The following is a 14,434-nucleotide window of genomic DNA, read 5'->3' as shown; positions in this document are numbered from 1 at the left end:
CAAAATTGGAAAACTAAATATTTCGACTTCATGACGTATTTTTACAATGGCGTTTTTGGCATTAAACAAGATATTTATATGGTGGTAAAGACGGTTAAAATTATTGTAGTTATATGAACATGGAGCTGGGATGGGGTATATTCTTGGTTTCCTTGACAACAAGAGCTTGTTCGGTTTTGCTTCTAAACTATCAATCACCACACATGGCACTAATAGAAGTATTCCAGTTATCTGCTCTAACAAATCACATGATTGGACAGATCTTTGCCTCGTACCTACCTCAAATCAAATGTGGTTTGTCAATTAATGTTTAAATGCTACTAGTTTTGTTTTGTTTAACTACTAACATAATTCTGAGGGTGAACACAATGTGATAGGTATTGGAAAAATTAGGCACTGTAAGGGTTATTGAAGCTGTTTCAAATTGAATTTTTTGCTGAGTGCCTAGAAATAAAAAAGTATTTGCTATGTTGCATAATCACCCTTCGTTGAGGCAAAATATTTCAATGCGTGAGGGACTTAGTTTTACTTTAGCGACCAGTTCCTAGTCAAGTGATGCAACTCAAGTCTTAGCTTTTCTAAAGCCTAAGTTTACTCGATCGACTTTGGTGACACCCCAGATGCTGGCCTGTGCGATGAGTTAAATTACTTGATGTGCCATAGATCGAAACATGATCAAAAATACAAGTCACTTATATACTTATAGGATGATTTCAAGTACTTTCCAATATATGTGAGCAGTGTGATATGTATTCAAGGAGCACATGAAATCACCAGACAGAAAAGTTATTTACAAAGTATTTGCAGGTCTAATAAATCATGTAAAACACTATGTAAGGTCATTTCCACTAAGAGAAATACTTAAAGTAAAGAATTCAAAGTTTCACAGAATGTTTAAGATTAATGTGTACTTGACAATCGTAAACTTTAAAGAGTTGAAATAATGTAAATATATTTAAGTCACACAAGTATCTAAGTTTATTGTCGTTCAATTGCCCCTAGTCATTGCAATGTAGAACCAATTACTACACGTAATACTACACTTTTAGTGATGCGGTTTATTCTACAATTGTATCATGCTACAATACAGTTAGGGCCGATCAAATATATTTAGTATCCACAATCAACGCGCATGTGTTTTAACTGCTAAAACCCGTTATTTTCTGGATCACACTTCCTGTGCGAAAAGATACACTACATTGATCGATAGATTTGATATCCATTCTCCACAAACACGTGGAGCTAGGTTGATGTCTGACATCAAGCCTCTGAGGTCAAAAAGTAAAAATAAATGACATAACAGTTTTATTTTTTTAATTGAAATTAAACAGGAAAGTGGTATTTACGCACTGAGGCATAGACAACCTGATTTGTTTATGGCATGTACTACCATTATAAAACCAGTTAAAACTTTGTTCTCCATCTTTTTTGTGTGAAAACATCAAAAATGTTTACAAATCTTCTACAAGATGGTTGGACTTTATTTATATCATCCCTTGAGTTTCACCTTTTATATGTATTATTAGATCCAGATCATGCATTTAAAACAAAAATAATACGACATTAAATCAACATATATACAGACACGAGACTGATATGCTGGTAAGTGATTATATGTAAATTCAATATTTGTGATGTTAATTTTAATTACTAACATACAATTCTATTTATTGATTGATTCCAAACTAATTCAGGTAATTAGTATGCAAATTAGCTAACTAATTGCAAAGTAGTGTTAGGCATTCAACAACACAAACAGTATGCATGTATAAAGTTGTAACTCAAATCGTTAATAGGATATCCAAAAACATGCTGAAAAAAGTACTTGTATGCTACTAGTAATTAAGCTAATTCCCATATGCAGAGTAATTACGAAGTAAAGCTAGACACTTACAGAAAAGTTCTAACCTATTTGAGCCAACTTTCAGAAGATCAACAAAACATGCTAAATTGAGTTAATTACAAAAACTACAAAAAAAAAAGCATGTAATAAGACAAAACAGTTGTTAGCATGTCTACAAAACATTCTGAAAGTAGTTAATTAATATTTAAAGTAAGTAATTACCATATGCAGCCTAATTAGCCTAATTGTAAGTATCAAACAGCATGCATGTTCTAAATTTCAATCCATTTGAATTGCTGAAACGGATTTGTAGCAAAATTTGACCTGGATTACATCCAAAAGTATATGTGTTTCAAATTTCACCCACATCCAACTAATGATAAAATATTTAGCCAATTTAGCCATCATCGTCTTCCTGTTCGCCTCCAAAAGTTTTGAACATTAAACACAAGTTGAACTGGCATAGCGACCAAGGTTAAGCAAGATTGTTGATACATTTAAATATTGCATGCCACCCGAACAAGATTAACCTGTCCCTTAGTATGAACAGACCACAAGAAAGATTACAATACTGTACTGTACTCTGACAAAAATTTAGGTTAATAGATAATGATCAGAAGGCAAATATGCAAATAAGGACACCAAAATAGGAATGCATACTGTACAATCTCTTTAGGAACTAGGATTTTTTTCTAAATTTTTAAATCGAGGTTGATCGACAAAACATCTCAGTCTCAAATAAAATAATTACGTGTTTAACATAAGCCTGCAGAAAAAAAGCACAGTTTATAACACTAATATACTGATCTTGTTAAACTAGTCAATCTGTTTATATACTTCATAACCCTTGGAATGACTCATTATACAGTATATAACATAGTGTAATATATGCACTGTTTTCATGTTTGAGTATGGCTTATTTGATAAATGGCTAATTAGGCGGCACGAAATCTACATGTTACATTATACCTCGATATCAAACATTAGGTTAGAATTTATTTGAAGAAAATCCAGAGCAAGCAGGTCGTTATAAATGTGAACATTTGAACTCACTATTTCTAAATGTTTTGGGTGGCGAGGAAATTACCATGCGTTGTTACCAAGTCTTAAACTAAACAAACGGGGCACTGCACAAACCTACTTAGTGGGGCAGCGATTGTGATTCGACGAGCAGTAATCCGAACATTGGAAAATTAGGTAGTGTCCTGCAAGTCATGATAATTATATTGATGAAAAATAATATAATAACAAACAATATTTATGCTTCATTTATATAAATGGGGTGTACAATAGAATAAGACATAGGTGGCCGAGACTCCCTATATTATTAAAAAAAAACATTTACCGTCCTGATTATGTGTTACTTCTTGCCTTACATCTTAACCATGCACGACAGATCAATCGTAAATGCTTTATAAATTAATGAAATGCAAATTAGGAAAAAAAGACTTCTTCATAAATGCACGCGTTTTGAAATTTGTCTGGTTTTAATATAAAGTGTTTTCGTCATAATATTCACCCTTTGCCCCTCTCTGGTTATCTTGGGCGCACACGCAGCTATAATTCTTATTCCACACCTATACTGTATTTATCATGTGATAAAAAGCATTGAGAGATATGAGAGATTAATATGCCAAATGCGTCGCCCACCCCAACTGTGGCTTTCATTGGCAGCTGTTGAAACTCAGACTTGAAATAGAGCATGAACTATTTGTTTTTAAAAGTACATATCCATCTTTTTAGGCCACCAGCTAAGCGAAGCATTTTTGAGAAAAAACGGATCATATCGTAAAAAGCTTTGCTGAAATATTACAAATAAAAATATTACGATCGTGGATACAGTAGATTTGATTCACAGAGTTTTACTGTATACAAAGAGAGCGTATAACTACCCATTGCTGGGAATAGAATCTACACATTGATTAAGCTAGCATGTACTTCTTGTGACACGATAATATATATTTCTACAGTGATATAATTATAGTTATAGTAAACTGGAATCAGCTGAAATGAAAAACTGTGGTGAGAACAGTAACAGACTGCATAGAGTTACTTATCAATACAACTGCCATTATTATATAAATATGTATTTAATTATACATTTTGCTGACAAAACAATGTTAACAAAATGAAACAAGTTCAAGTAAAGACGCATGAACAGAGGCCATTTCATATTTAGATTTCACGCAATATATCTACAAGCTAGAACAGATTTCAAATTAATATATTATGTTTTCGAAAATTAACATGCACGTATATTTATATATATATATATATATATATATTATAAAGAAATTCCCATGTCTGTTTATAACAGATTTAACACGCTATTTTGTCCATTGTTGTAAACAAGCGTGTCGTGTGTAATGTGCCGTCACCAAGGTCTGACGTACAATGATTGAAGGCACGTTCGACCAGATAACACACACGTGCTCTCTTTCTGCTTACCCATGTAACGATAACCTCTCTCGATTTTGGCTAAACGTATAAATACTTATAGGTTGATTCTTAGAGTTTAGCACAATTATCAAAGGTTCATCATGCACAGCTTGTGGGTAGTGTTTGTTAGCCTGTGGGCTCTTTCGTTGGCACAGCAACGAGGTAAGTTAATCAAAAGTATTAGCTTTCGGATCCCCGGTACTTGGATATTCTAATTACATATACATTGGCAGTTTGAATGTTTCATTATTGGGTGTTGTTTCAGACGACCAAATAATAAGGCGGCGGTCTATAAACAATTATTAGTATATACATATATAAGTATCCTCGGGGGCGGAGCTACGTCACAAGACGTTCCACGTTGCTAAGACGCGCACCACTGTACCATGCATTTCTATGGGCTCTGTGCGCGCTGCTGTGGAACGCCGGTCGAGCCGGTGAAAATTTGAGAAAACAACACAAACTCAACTTTGAAGTAATTCCGAACAACCAAATTTATATATGTTACACACGTAGGGCTAATCTTGTTCCACTGTTCAGAGGAGTCTCAACAATCATCCCAAAGTATCGTTTTCTGCGAGTTTTGGGCCTTTGTTTTCACCGCCGCGGGTTGCCAGGCGGTGAAAATGCCCGGATGTCCGCCCCCGAGGATAGATGAATTTTGGCAGAATACGTACGTTGTCATATTAGTGCCTCGTTTAGTATCAAAGTCACATGGCGATAGTTAATACGTAGACATACGTTTGGAAATAAAATCAACATTGAAAAAAAATAATATATACTATATGCAAACCATTCACTCTTCAACTATTTATTGATGTAACACAATTTCTGTTTTTATAGTGCAAACTACGATTTTCATACAATCACACGTACCGCTGAAATGCCACTCAGACAGATTCAGCTACTTACGCTGACATACCGACCAGTCAGACTCACCTCTTTCTGTTGATATGCCAACCAGACAGATAGACTCACCTCCTTCTGCTGACATGCCAACCAGACAGATAGACTCACCTCCATCTGCTGACATGCCAACCAGACAGTTAGACTCACCTCCTTCTGCTGACATGCCAACCAGACAGATAGACTCACCTCCTTCTGCTGACATGCCAACCAGACAGATAGACTCACCTCCATCTGCTGACATGCCAACCAGACAGATAGACTCACCTCCATCTGCTGACATGCCAACCAGACAGACTTACTACTTGCTCTTGATATGCCAACCAGACAGACTCAATTTCATATGCTGACATGCCACCAACCAGACAGACTTACTACTTTCTGTTGATATGCCAACCAGAAAGACACACCTCCTTCCTGGAATGTTTATATTAATATTTGTTCCATAATTCAAGTCTACAGTTTATTATTTTATTAGCAGCTGCATTTCATGGGAAATGTTCAACGTTGTTGAGATTATTAGGGAATTTAAGGAATGAATTTGATTACCAATATTGAACAACAGACTCAATGGCTCAATCGATCAATATTCAATGAATGAATTTCATGAATATTAAAATAAAACGACAAAGCATTAAAACAGCAACCACACATATAATAAAGGCAGTAATATTATGGCATCACAAGTCGAGAAACATGTTCTTATCCATGAAATATTGGCCCGTAGGCCTGACGCTCATTGGTAATTACAACATTAGCCAATTAGAAGTATAATATACTATACTTGGTCAAGTGTGTCAAGGCCAAGATGTACATGTAGCTAAAATTATAAAATTGTTGTTAGCATGCAATGTATAGTTACTCAATGCCGTATGTGGGTGATCACTGAATTGTGTACATTCTTTTGGTGCTTCTGTCACGCAGAGAACCAGCCCAGATACCGAGCCGCCATATATAAAGTTCAAAAGTTTAGTTTTCAACCAAAAAATACATAAAAATAATCAAAAAACAAAACCACAACATCTACAAGACACAGTATTAGCCCATGTACCTGCATAGTAAATATAAAGTCAATATGACATAAAATTACAGCATTTGAGATGTTTTCTGATCCCATTTGCAGATACATTAGTCAATCTACCCCTCTTGGACAAATTACTATCTTCAACCAATAATGAACCTTCACGCGTTCAATCTAGCATTCTTGAAAATGCATTTTTGCCGGAAAATTTTATGGGTGACATAAAAGCAATCTGTGTGACGGTCCCAAAAATTATGATTTCGACCAAAACATTTTAAAAAATCACTAAAAATAGGAAATTGAAGATAATGATACCACATCAACAGGCTACACAGAAGATCGGCCTAAAAATAATCAGAAATTGCACAAAATTGAAGATATAATTACGAAATGAACAAAGGTCTGAAAGAGGTCTGCCCCGATTACTACAAGTCGAAAATAATACTGTTGGCTAAAAATATATAATCATGAAAAAAAATCACTTAAAAGTTTTGTTCACGTAAGTTGTTTCACTTTTACATTTACTGATTTTTATTGGTTGTTACTGACATATTATTGTATGTAAAATAATGCTTTTGTTTGTTGTAGATTCTGGTTGTGGAAATGATCATTTCCAATATGGATTCTCTGGGTCGTTCACATCGATGAATTTTGATCCAGAAGCAAATGTCAAGTACGATCCTAATGCGATGTGTGACTGGGTATTAGAGACATCTGAGGCCCAGGGTCAGGTACGTTCTTTTCCTTTTTACATATGTCATTTGGTTAGAGTGAACAATTAGTTACCAATATTCATGGCAATACTTATTCACGACCACGTGATATTAACGTGACAATCTTGAACATAAGGTAAAATTAGAAAGTGTGACTCAACACTAACACTAACAGTCTGTATAAACACATCAGCGCAAAATCATAGTAAGCTTCTAAATTTATATAGGAAATAAACATCTAGTAACAAGTATTAAACAACATTTTTGCGTCCGATAATACAGAGTTTACTTTATGGCTAATTACCCACAGTTTGTTCGAAATCGCGCTTCCTAAAGGTTGTTTTCAGTCAACGGATATTACGTCCAGATATCATATTTCGTATGTATGTATCAGGAAATGAGCTTATTGTAATGTATTCGTTTCATGGAATTATTTGTAGTTGAAAATATAACGAATATTTATTTGGCTTTTTTGGGTCGAAATTTTGGAATAGGATTTGTGAGCGGAATTGCTCTCATCGATACCGCTCATTCACCTTCAGTGTTCATTTCATCTGAATAAAACTGATCTTTACATCTTCTTGACAAATACAGTCAATATTCATATTTGTAAGTACCATGTTGCTATACTACTCAAAATGGTTTCGATTTCGCTTTCAGAATTGATTACATATATAGGCATACTTAATCTTATGGTGCGGATTTTTCCGTCAATATAAAGACACGGCGGATCACAATACACTACTTCAATGTTGTTACGACATGGTGCGCAGTTACTGTTCTCAGTCAATGTCGATGTATTGCAAAGACAGGCAGTTTACGACTTATATATTGGCAATGAAATCGCACGCCGTGAAAATAGTCTATAATTTTTTCCTTCATGTTAACCAAAGTATGTGGCCTAGTCAGAAATGATAGTTTTCCCAAATGCTGATTTCCTAATTAGCATATAATATAACAATAAACTATATAATTTGTTACAGGTTATAGAACTGTTTTTCAACTATTTCGACCTCGAGGGGTCATTGCAATGTTCCTATGACATGGTGGTCGTTTATGATGGAGGAGACGACTCATTCCCAATACTGCGTGAAATATGTGGTCACTCTATACCAAACCCAACCATAGGAACAGGATATGTAATGTACGTAATTTTCAGCACGGATTCAAGTGTCCAGTACACTGGATTTTCTGCCTACTGGGAAACACGTGACCAACCAAGTAAGTATTACAACAGAAAAACCCTTCACCATGTTTTTTTGGGTTCCATATTTCATCTAACAACTCAAAACATCACATCTATTACAGTCGAATGTGAGCTACAAGTGGAATATCGTTGTGGAAACGATGTTAATGGTTTCTGTATCCCATTTGCCCAACGTTGTGATGGTGCCCAAGACTGTCCAATGGGAGACGATGAGCTAAACTGCCCATGTAAGTAAAAATATATACTATTATATAGTGTAAGAATCACAAGTAGTCGGTTCATTCAATCATTGCGTGTAATTGCTTCATTATTGTATTTAGTACCGGTAAATATATTCCAATATCCACAAAGCTGACAGTATTTATTCTGATGTCCATTTAAAAGTGAATTTCACTCCTAATTCATAACCTATTATTATTATTATACATATCCCAGTAAATGGTAGTCGCCATTAAGATACTAGAATTTCCCATAAAAAGTGTAATATGTCATATCCTGTTTATAACCGAGCCCTACAATCAGAATAAACAACCTCAACGCCATTCCAGCAGAAGCCCCTAATTACTTCGGCTAGTGTCAATAGTAGTAAAATACTTCAAACAATATATCATACTTCTTATATGTAAACTACAGTCCGTGTGTAAGTTTCTTCCTTAAATCAACACATTAATCTTGTCTCAAACTTATAACAATTTTTGTTTTCAAATATGTAAAATATATACACTATGGTGAACAAATATGTGTACTTGTTTTTAACGGCTGTTGGAAGTTTCTAAGTTAATACATTCGCTATTATAAAATAATATGTTTATCATTTTGAACTTTCTAGTCTATGGTCTTAATATATCAACCAGAAACGAATTTAAAACCGATAATTAAAAAAAAATCAAGTCGACATGACAAAAATGCATTTTGACGGTTTCCGCTTAAAAGGCTGTTATCACATAATTTTGACCAAGTCATAAATTTGAACTCACAATCACAGCAAATGAATGTTGAAATTCATAACCCATTCAGTTACAGACCAAAAAACCAAACCACAAAAGAAAAAACAAACGGCAAATAAACAATGTATGAAAAAATAGTGCGATAAATAGTGATAATTCAGTTTAGTTCAATAACATAATGCGAATAAAAAAAACGGATATTGTAACATGTTGTTTAGTTACTAAAACCAAACCACGATAATCAGCAAATAACTCTTTTATAAAGACCAGCGAGATGAAAATTACTAATGTCTGTTACCATTTTTCGATTATCTGAAAGCAAATGTGTAGTATATACCGCTCTTATAATGTTATTTCCCAGTGTGTATACTGTAAAACATGTCTTTTTAGCTAGTATGTTATTTTTAGCTAATTTAGCTAATCTGTAATTTCGCAAATTCAAGATGTCATTAATTTAAAATAAAGTATATTCTCACAAAGAGACTGTTGGCACTTTAGCTGAATTAAAATTCGGTTAAAATGGCGTGCAGCTATTTAAACATGTTTTACAACATTTCTTGCTTTGCTCATGGTGCCACTGAATGTGACTAAAAACGTGGGGAGGTTTCATTCGAATTCTGTATAAAGTGGAATACGTGGAACGTTCTAAGGACATATATAAACAAATTCATGTTATCAAAACCACAATTACGTCACAAAGTAATTTTTCCAACAAACAAACAAACATCACCGGTATTATTTCTAAACCTTTCTAGCGAATACAGCTAATTGTGGTATCCAAGATATCGAGCCCGTATTGACCCTACCAGAAGGAGAAGTTGGAGCCGATATTGTTGGAGGCGTCCAGGCTGAGCCCGGTAGCTGGCCATGGCAGGTGAGGTTTTACATAACTCATGTCTGTCCATATTAAAGCGTGATGGTCGTCGCGCAGCGCGTGTTCGAATGTGAATAAACAATGTATTTTACACGCGTTGTATACGTCGCTATGAGTCCCATATCGAACAGAACGCGGCGCGACGACTGCCGCCCTTTAAGCTTGACACGTCAATGGAGTGAAGGGTGTTGGCGTGAGAGATTCATAGCAGGTATGTATTTACTGATTCTAAACTATCAAAACTAAACGAGAACAAAACAACATTACCATTTAAGTGATTGAAACATTGGCAATATTTTATAATGCCTACAAAGCGTACAGGAGCATAACCAGTAAATCATACCTTGTGTTTTCCAAGATAAGACATTACAAATTGAACCGTAACTGCGATATCAGAAACCAATTCTTTTGTCCTAGAGACACAGGTATCTCTAACACTTGCAGTTGAGTTAGAAAGCGAAGGGGAACTGCTTGTGAATATTAACACTCGAATGGAAGACATTTACATCACTGTCTTCTTTGAGTAAAGTAATGATCATCGTCTTTAGTTATTAGCGCAAATAACACAAAAAAACAAAACACATTTGTTCATCACACAAGCAAGTTTCTAATTTTGCAGCCATGCGAAACCCAATGTTTTCTACTGACCAACTACAGCTAGAAATGTATAGCTGGGAATCCGATGGTAGACTTTATTTTCAAATGACCACGTGATCTCGCTGGGATAGAGACAGAGAGACGACTATTTTTTCTCCTTCAAATAGTGCTCCATTCTCCATCGTGTCCACCGTTCAAAATACCACACAGTAGCATGGGTCAGTCGAACAGTGAACGCGTCATCAGTAGAGAGTGGAACAATATGGGAGGGGGGGGGACAAATGCAATTCACGTGCCTTCTCTCCCCAATGAAATTTTGGCGACCATTTGTGATTACCGTATATTGCGATCCCATAGGTATATTTTGTTTCTGTATTATTTAGGTGGCTATACAAAGGAATAGGATACACATATGTGGCGGGTCAATTATTAAAAGCCGGTGGATATTGACAGCAGGACACTGTGTAAATTTGTAAGTATATGTCTGCTTTTTTCTAAAAAGTATGTGTCACATTTAAACGGTTGGATATGAAAGATAAAATGGTACTATATTAGGCTTATAGACAGGAAAGGCGTCTGTAATTTAGGTAATTGCTAAGTTTAATTTTATCCAAATTTATAGTAAACTATGTTGAATTAATATTAATTAACATATGACCGTAGCAAAATTGTTTCCAACTGGTGATATTACTGTCAATATTAAACGATTGAAGAGTCTTTTCCTTTTGGGTAATGAGAAAGTGACATAAAATTGTTTTTGATCATTTTATTTTAAATAATCCCGATAGTTAAACAAACTTTCATGTACATTCTCGATGGAATAGAGAAAATAGAACAGAAAAGGCTTCATAATTCCATTATTCGAACACGACGATTGGGTGAATTTGTTCTGGCAATAAAGTCGCATTTGAATCTAACCCATACTAGTGTGAGTGATTATCAACAGCAAATACAAAAGAACGACACATCCAAATCTGCAGTAGATATTGGGTTACGACGAATACGCTGTCGCAACTTTGAAGCGACAGCACAAAATGTCCAATATTCTAAGCAAACCGTAAAATGATTAAATCCAGTTCCGAACTTCAATATACGGGAATTAACTAACATCAATCAGCTTGTCCTTGCAATGTCATGTTTGAATAGATCGAGATCTCGTGAAAATCAAATAAGACGTGTAGTGCACAAGCAAATTCCAAGCTCTACTGGTCCCGTATATCGCCTAATTAATGGCTGACACAATGAATAAGCTTGCCACTATGCATTGATTACACCAGGAAGCCATCCTCTCGCCAATGCGTCCTTCCACACTAATTGAACAAAGGTCTGTTTTCTGTATCACGACTCTTTATTCCATATAAGAATGTAGAATGACGATTAACTGAAATGTAACACAAACAAAAAAATAAATACACATACAATGATAAAATAAAGCAAATACATTTCTAGTGATGTACACACAGTGTAAAATATCTAAAAATACACATATTACTTCATGACTTATAATGCTCATCCTGTCTTTAACAAAGACACTGTATAATTGTAATATGAGTGGAATGACTCTTCCAAGTAACCTAATATCTATATGCATGCATGGACAAGTTTAAGTTCTATAAATAGCTCTGAGAAATAAACAGTGCAACTAGTACACTAACAATGGTTGTACTTGAAACGAACAAAGTTTCCTAACATAAAACTATGTAAACTAAACGAGTATAGTCAAACTTATTCAAATCTATACTGAAGTCTTGATTGTTCTGGCTATAGTGAAGTTATTTACACTTCAAATCAATCTAATGGCACAGTAAACAGTGTACGATATATTTGCACCATAATGGCACTAAAATTAAACCGCCAAAAGAGCACATGTGAATCATTAAACACTCACCGTGTTTGTAGACCTTCCTAGCCAATCAATTCCCAGTGAAACAGTTTGCAATATCAAGATATTGATGGATCTCAAAGACGTACATCCGTACCGTACAGTTGGCTGAGTCACACTGCCAACCCACCTGTTTTTAATCTCAGATAAGAACTGACCTTGATACTATTAAATAACTTTCACCAATAACTCTGGGTGGCGCTATTCGCCACACGGTTTTATCTGAGTTTACAGTAAATAATATATAGCATAGCATGCAGTAAATACAAAAAATATAAGAGCAATTAAATACACAAAATGTTGATTTGGCCCTAACAAGACGAAAGGCTTGTTTTTGATACCAAATAGCTATTATATGCTATATTCTCCCAATCTTTACGTCACCTAAACAGTCATGACAAATAGGGGCGACAGGTAACAATTAAACACCGATTCAAGGGTAAACTAGTTTTGTTGCTAATCTCACTTTTAACGAGATCTCGGCCGCCAATGTGTACAAGGGTTATTGCACAATCAGGCCTGCTTATCAGCAATGATGTGCTGGACGATCAAACGTTGAAAGAATCGGTAACATTTATATTAGGAAAATCATCTAATTTACAATACTTATATATTATTACAGAGACCAGGATCATCCTGAGATGTTCGATGTTATTACAGCCAACCATATATATACACAACCGGACCCATATGAGCAAACCTGGGATATTGAAGAGATATTTGTTCACCCTGAGTTCGAAATGTTTAAGGATGAATACAACTTTGCCTTGTTGAGACTTAGAGGAGCAATACTTTATGTTAATGACTGGGTACAGGATATATGTTTACCCGCGGAGGGAACACAGTACCCTAACGGCACTGAGGCATGGGTTACTGGTTGGGGCTCTACAGTTGCTAGTTCTCCATCAAGTAAGCACATGTCATATATATTATATTTCTCATTAATCAACGATACATGATTAATAAATATAAATTATTACTTCATAAAGTCCACATAGTCAACGTGAGTACCCAACATTGGAATGCAATTTATTCGGGGTTTCGTTGAGCAAATAAGAACAATTATTTGATATGACATGATGAGGAAGAAATTTATAGATAAGGACTAAGGGCTATGGTATATTTAAAAAAAAACGACTTCTATATGGGTGTAATGATATGTATGCAAAGCGTGTGAACCAAGTTGCTTATTTGTTTTTCTACTCTACAAATGCAGTTGATGAAGTTGGCGCTGTAGTCCTAATGCAAGCACCAGTAAATATATATGACGATAACTGGTGTAATGCTCCGGGCAGGTATAACGGTGACGTGACTGAATCACTGATGTGCGCCGGTGCTATCGAAGGAAGGGATGCGTGTGTGGTAAGCATATCCTGTTGTGTATTATACAATTATTATTATAATTATGCTTAAAGCATAATAACTGAAGTTAGATTCAGTATGTGAGTTTGTGAATATTAAAGTTGTGCTTCACTAATTTCACTGTGCACAGGATGACGATGGTGGTCCTTTGGTGTGGTATGATGGATCTCGGTGGTATCAAGCTGGAGTTATCGGAGTTAGAAACGAACACTCTTGTGCTGTGCCGGTTTTGCCTGGACTATACGGCAGAGTAGATGCCGTCGAACCATGGATCGAGAGCGTTATGCTGGCGAATTGAAAGCTGCAGTTTTAAATTTTGATTAGATTTTCAATCTAATGTGCTACTCTTAATGATGGAAAACAATAATTAAATTTTCCACGTGAAAAAATGTTAATTCTTAGCGTCAATTTCTTTTTATATTTGACAGTGACACTACCATAACGCCGGTATTCGCAATAGTGGACGCGATGAAAGAAAAAATATGTCCCTTGGCTTCCTCGTCACTCTCAATAGGATATGTTTAAGGTGTCTCAACTCAAACTCAACTCAAACAATTATAGCGGTTTAATCTCGAACACACGGGAAACCATGTCAAACAGATTCTGCTCGTGTAAATAATTACATGACTTTCCCTAGTTCTAC

At 35.2% G+C, this 14,434-nt stretch overlaps 1 protein-coding gene across 1 annotated transcript; it reads left to right on the top strand.

Annotated features, from left to right (window-relative positions):
* The first annotated feature begins 4,383 nt into the window (after positions 1 to 4,383).
* On the top strand, positions 4,384 to 14,186 carry LOC102807270 (chymotrypsinogen B-like). The gene is made up of 9 exons (XM_006817758.3): positions 4,384 to 4,444; positions 6,798 to 6,940; positions 7,906 to 8,143; positions 8,231 to 8,356; positions 9,832 to 9,950; positions 10,931 to 11,019; positions 13,052 to 13,338; positions 13,646 to 13,791; positions 13,922 to 14,186. Exons 1-9 carry the CDS (start codon positions 4,384 to 4,386, stop codon positions 14,087 to 14,089), a joined length of 1,377 nt encoding a protein of 458 aa, XP_006817821.1. The 3' UTR covers positions 14,090 to 14,186.
* The last annotated feature ends 248 nt before the right edge of the window (positions 14,187 to 14,434 follow it).

Source organism: Saccoglossus kowalevskii, chromosome 19, assembly GCF_978046115.1.
Source record: "Saccoglossus kowalevskii chromosome 19, keSacKowa6.1, whole genome shotgun sequence".
In the NCBI taxonomy this organism is placed as follows: Eukaryota; Metazoa; Hemichordata; class Enteropneusta; family Harrimaniidae; genus Saccoglossus; species Saccoglossus kowalevskii.
This window is presented reverse-complemented; position numbering and strand designations above follow the sequence as displayed.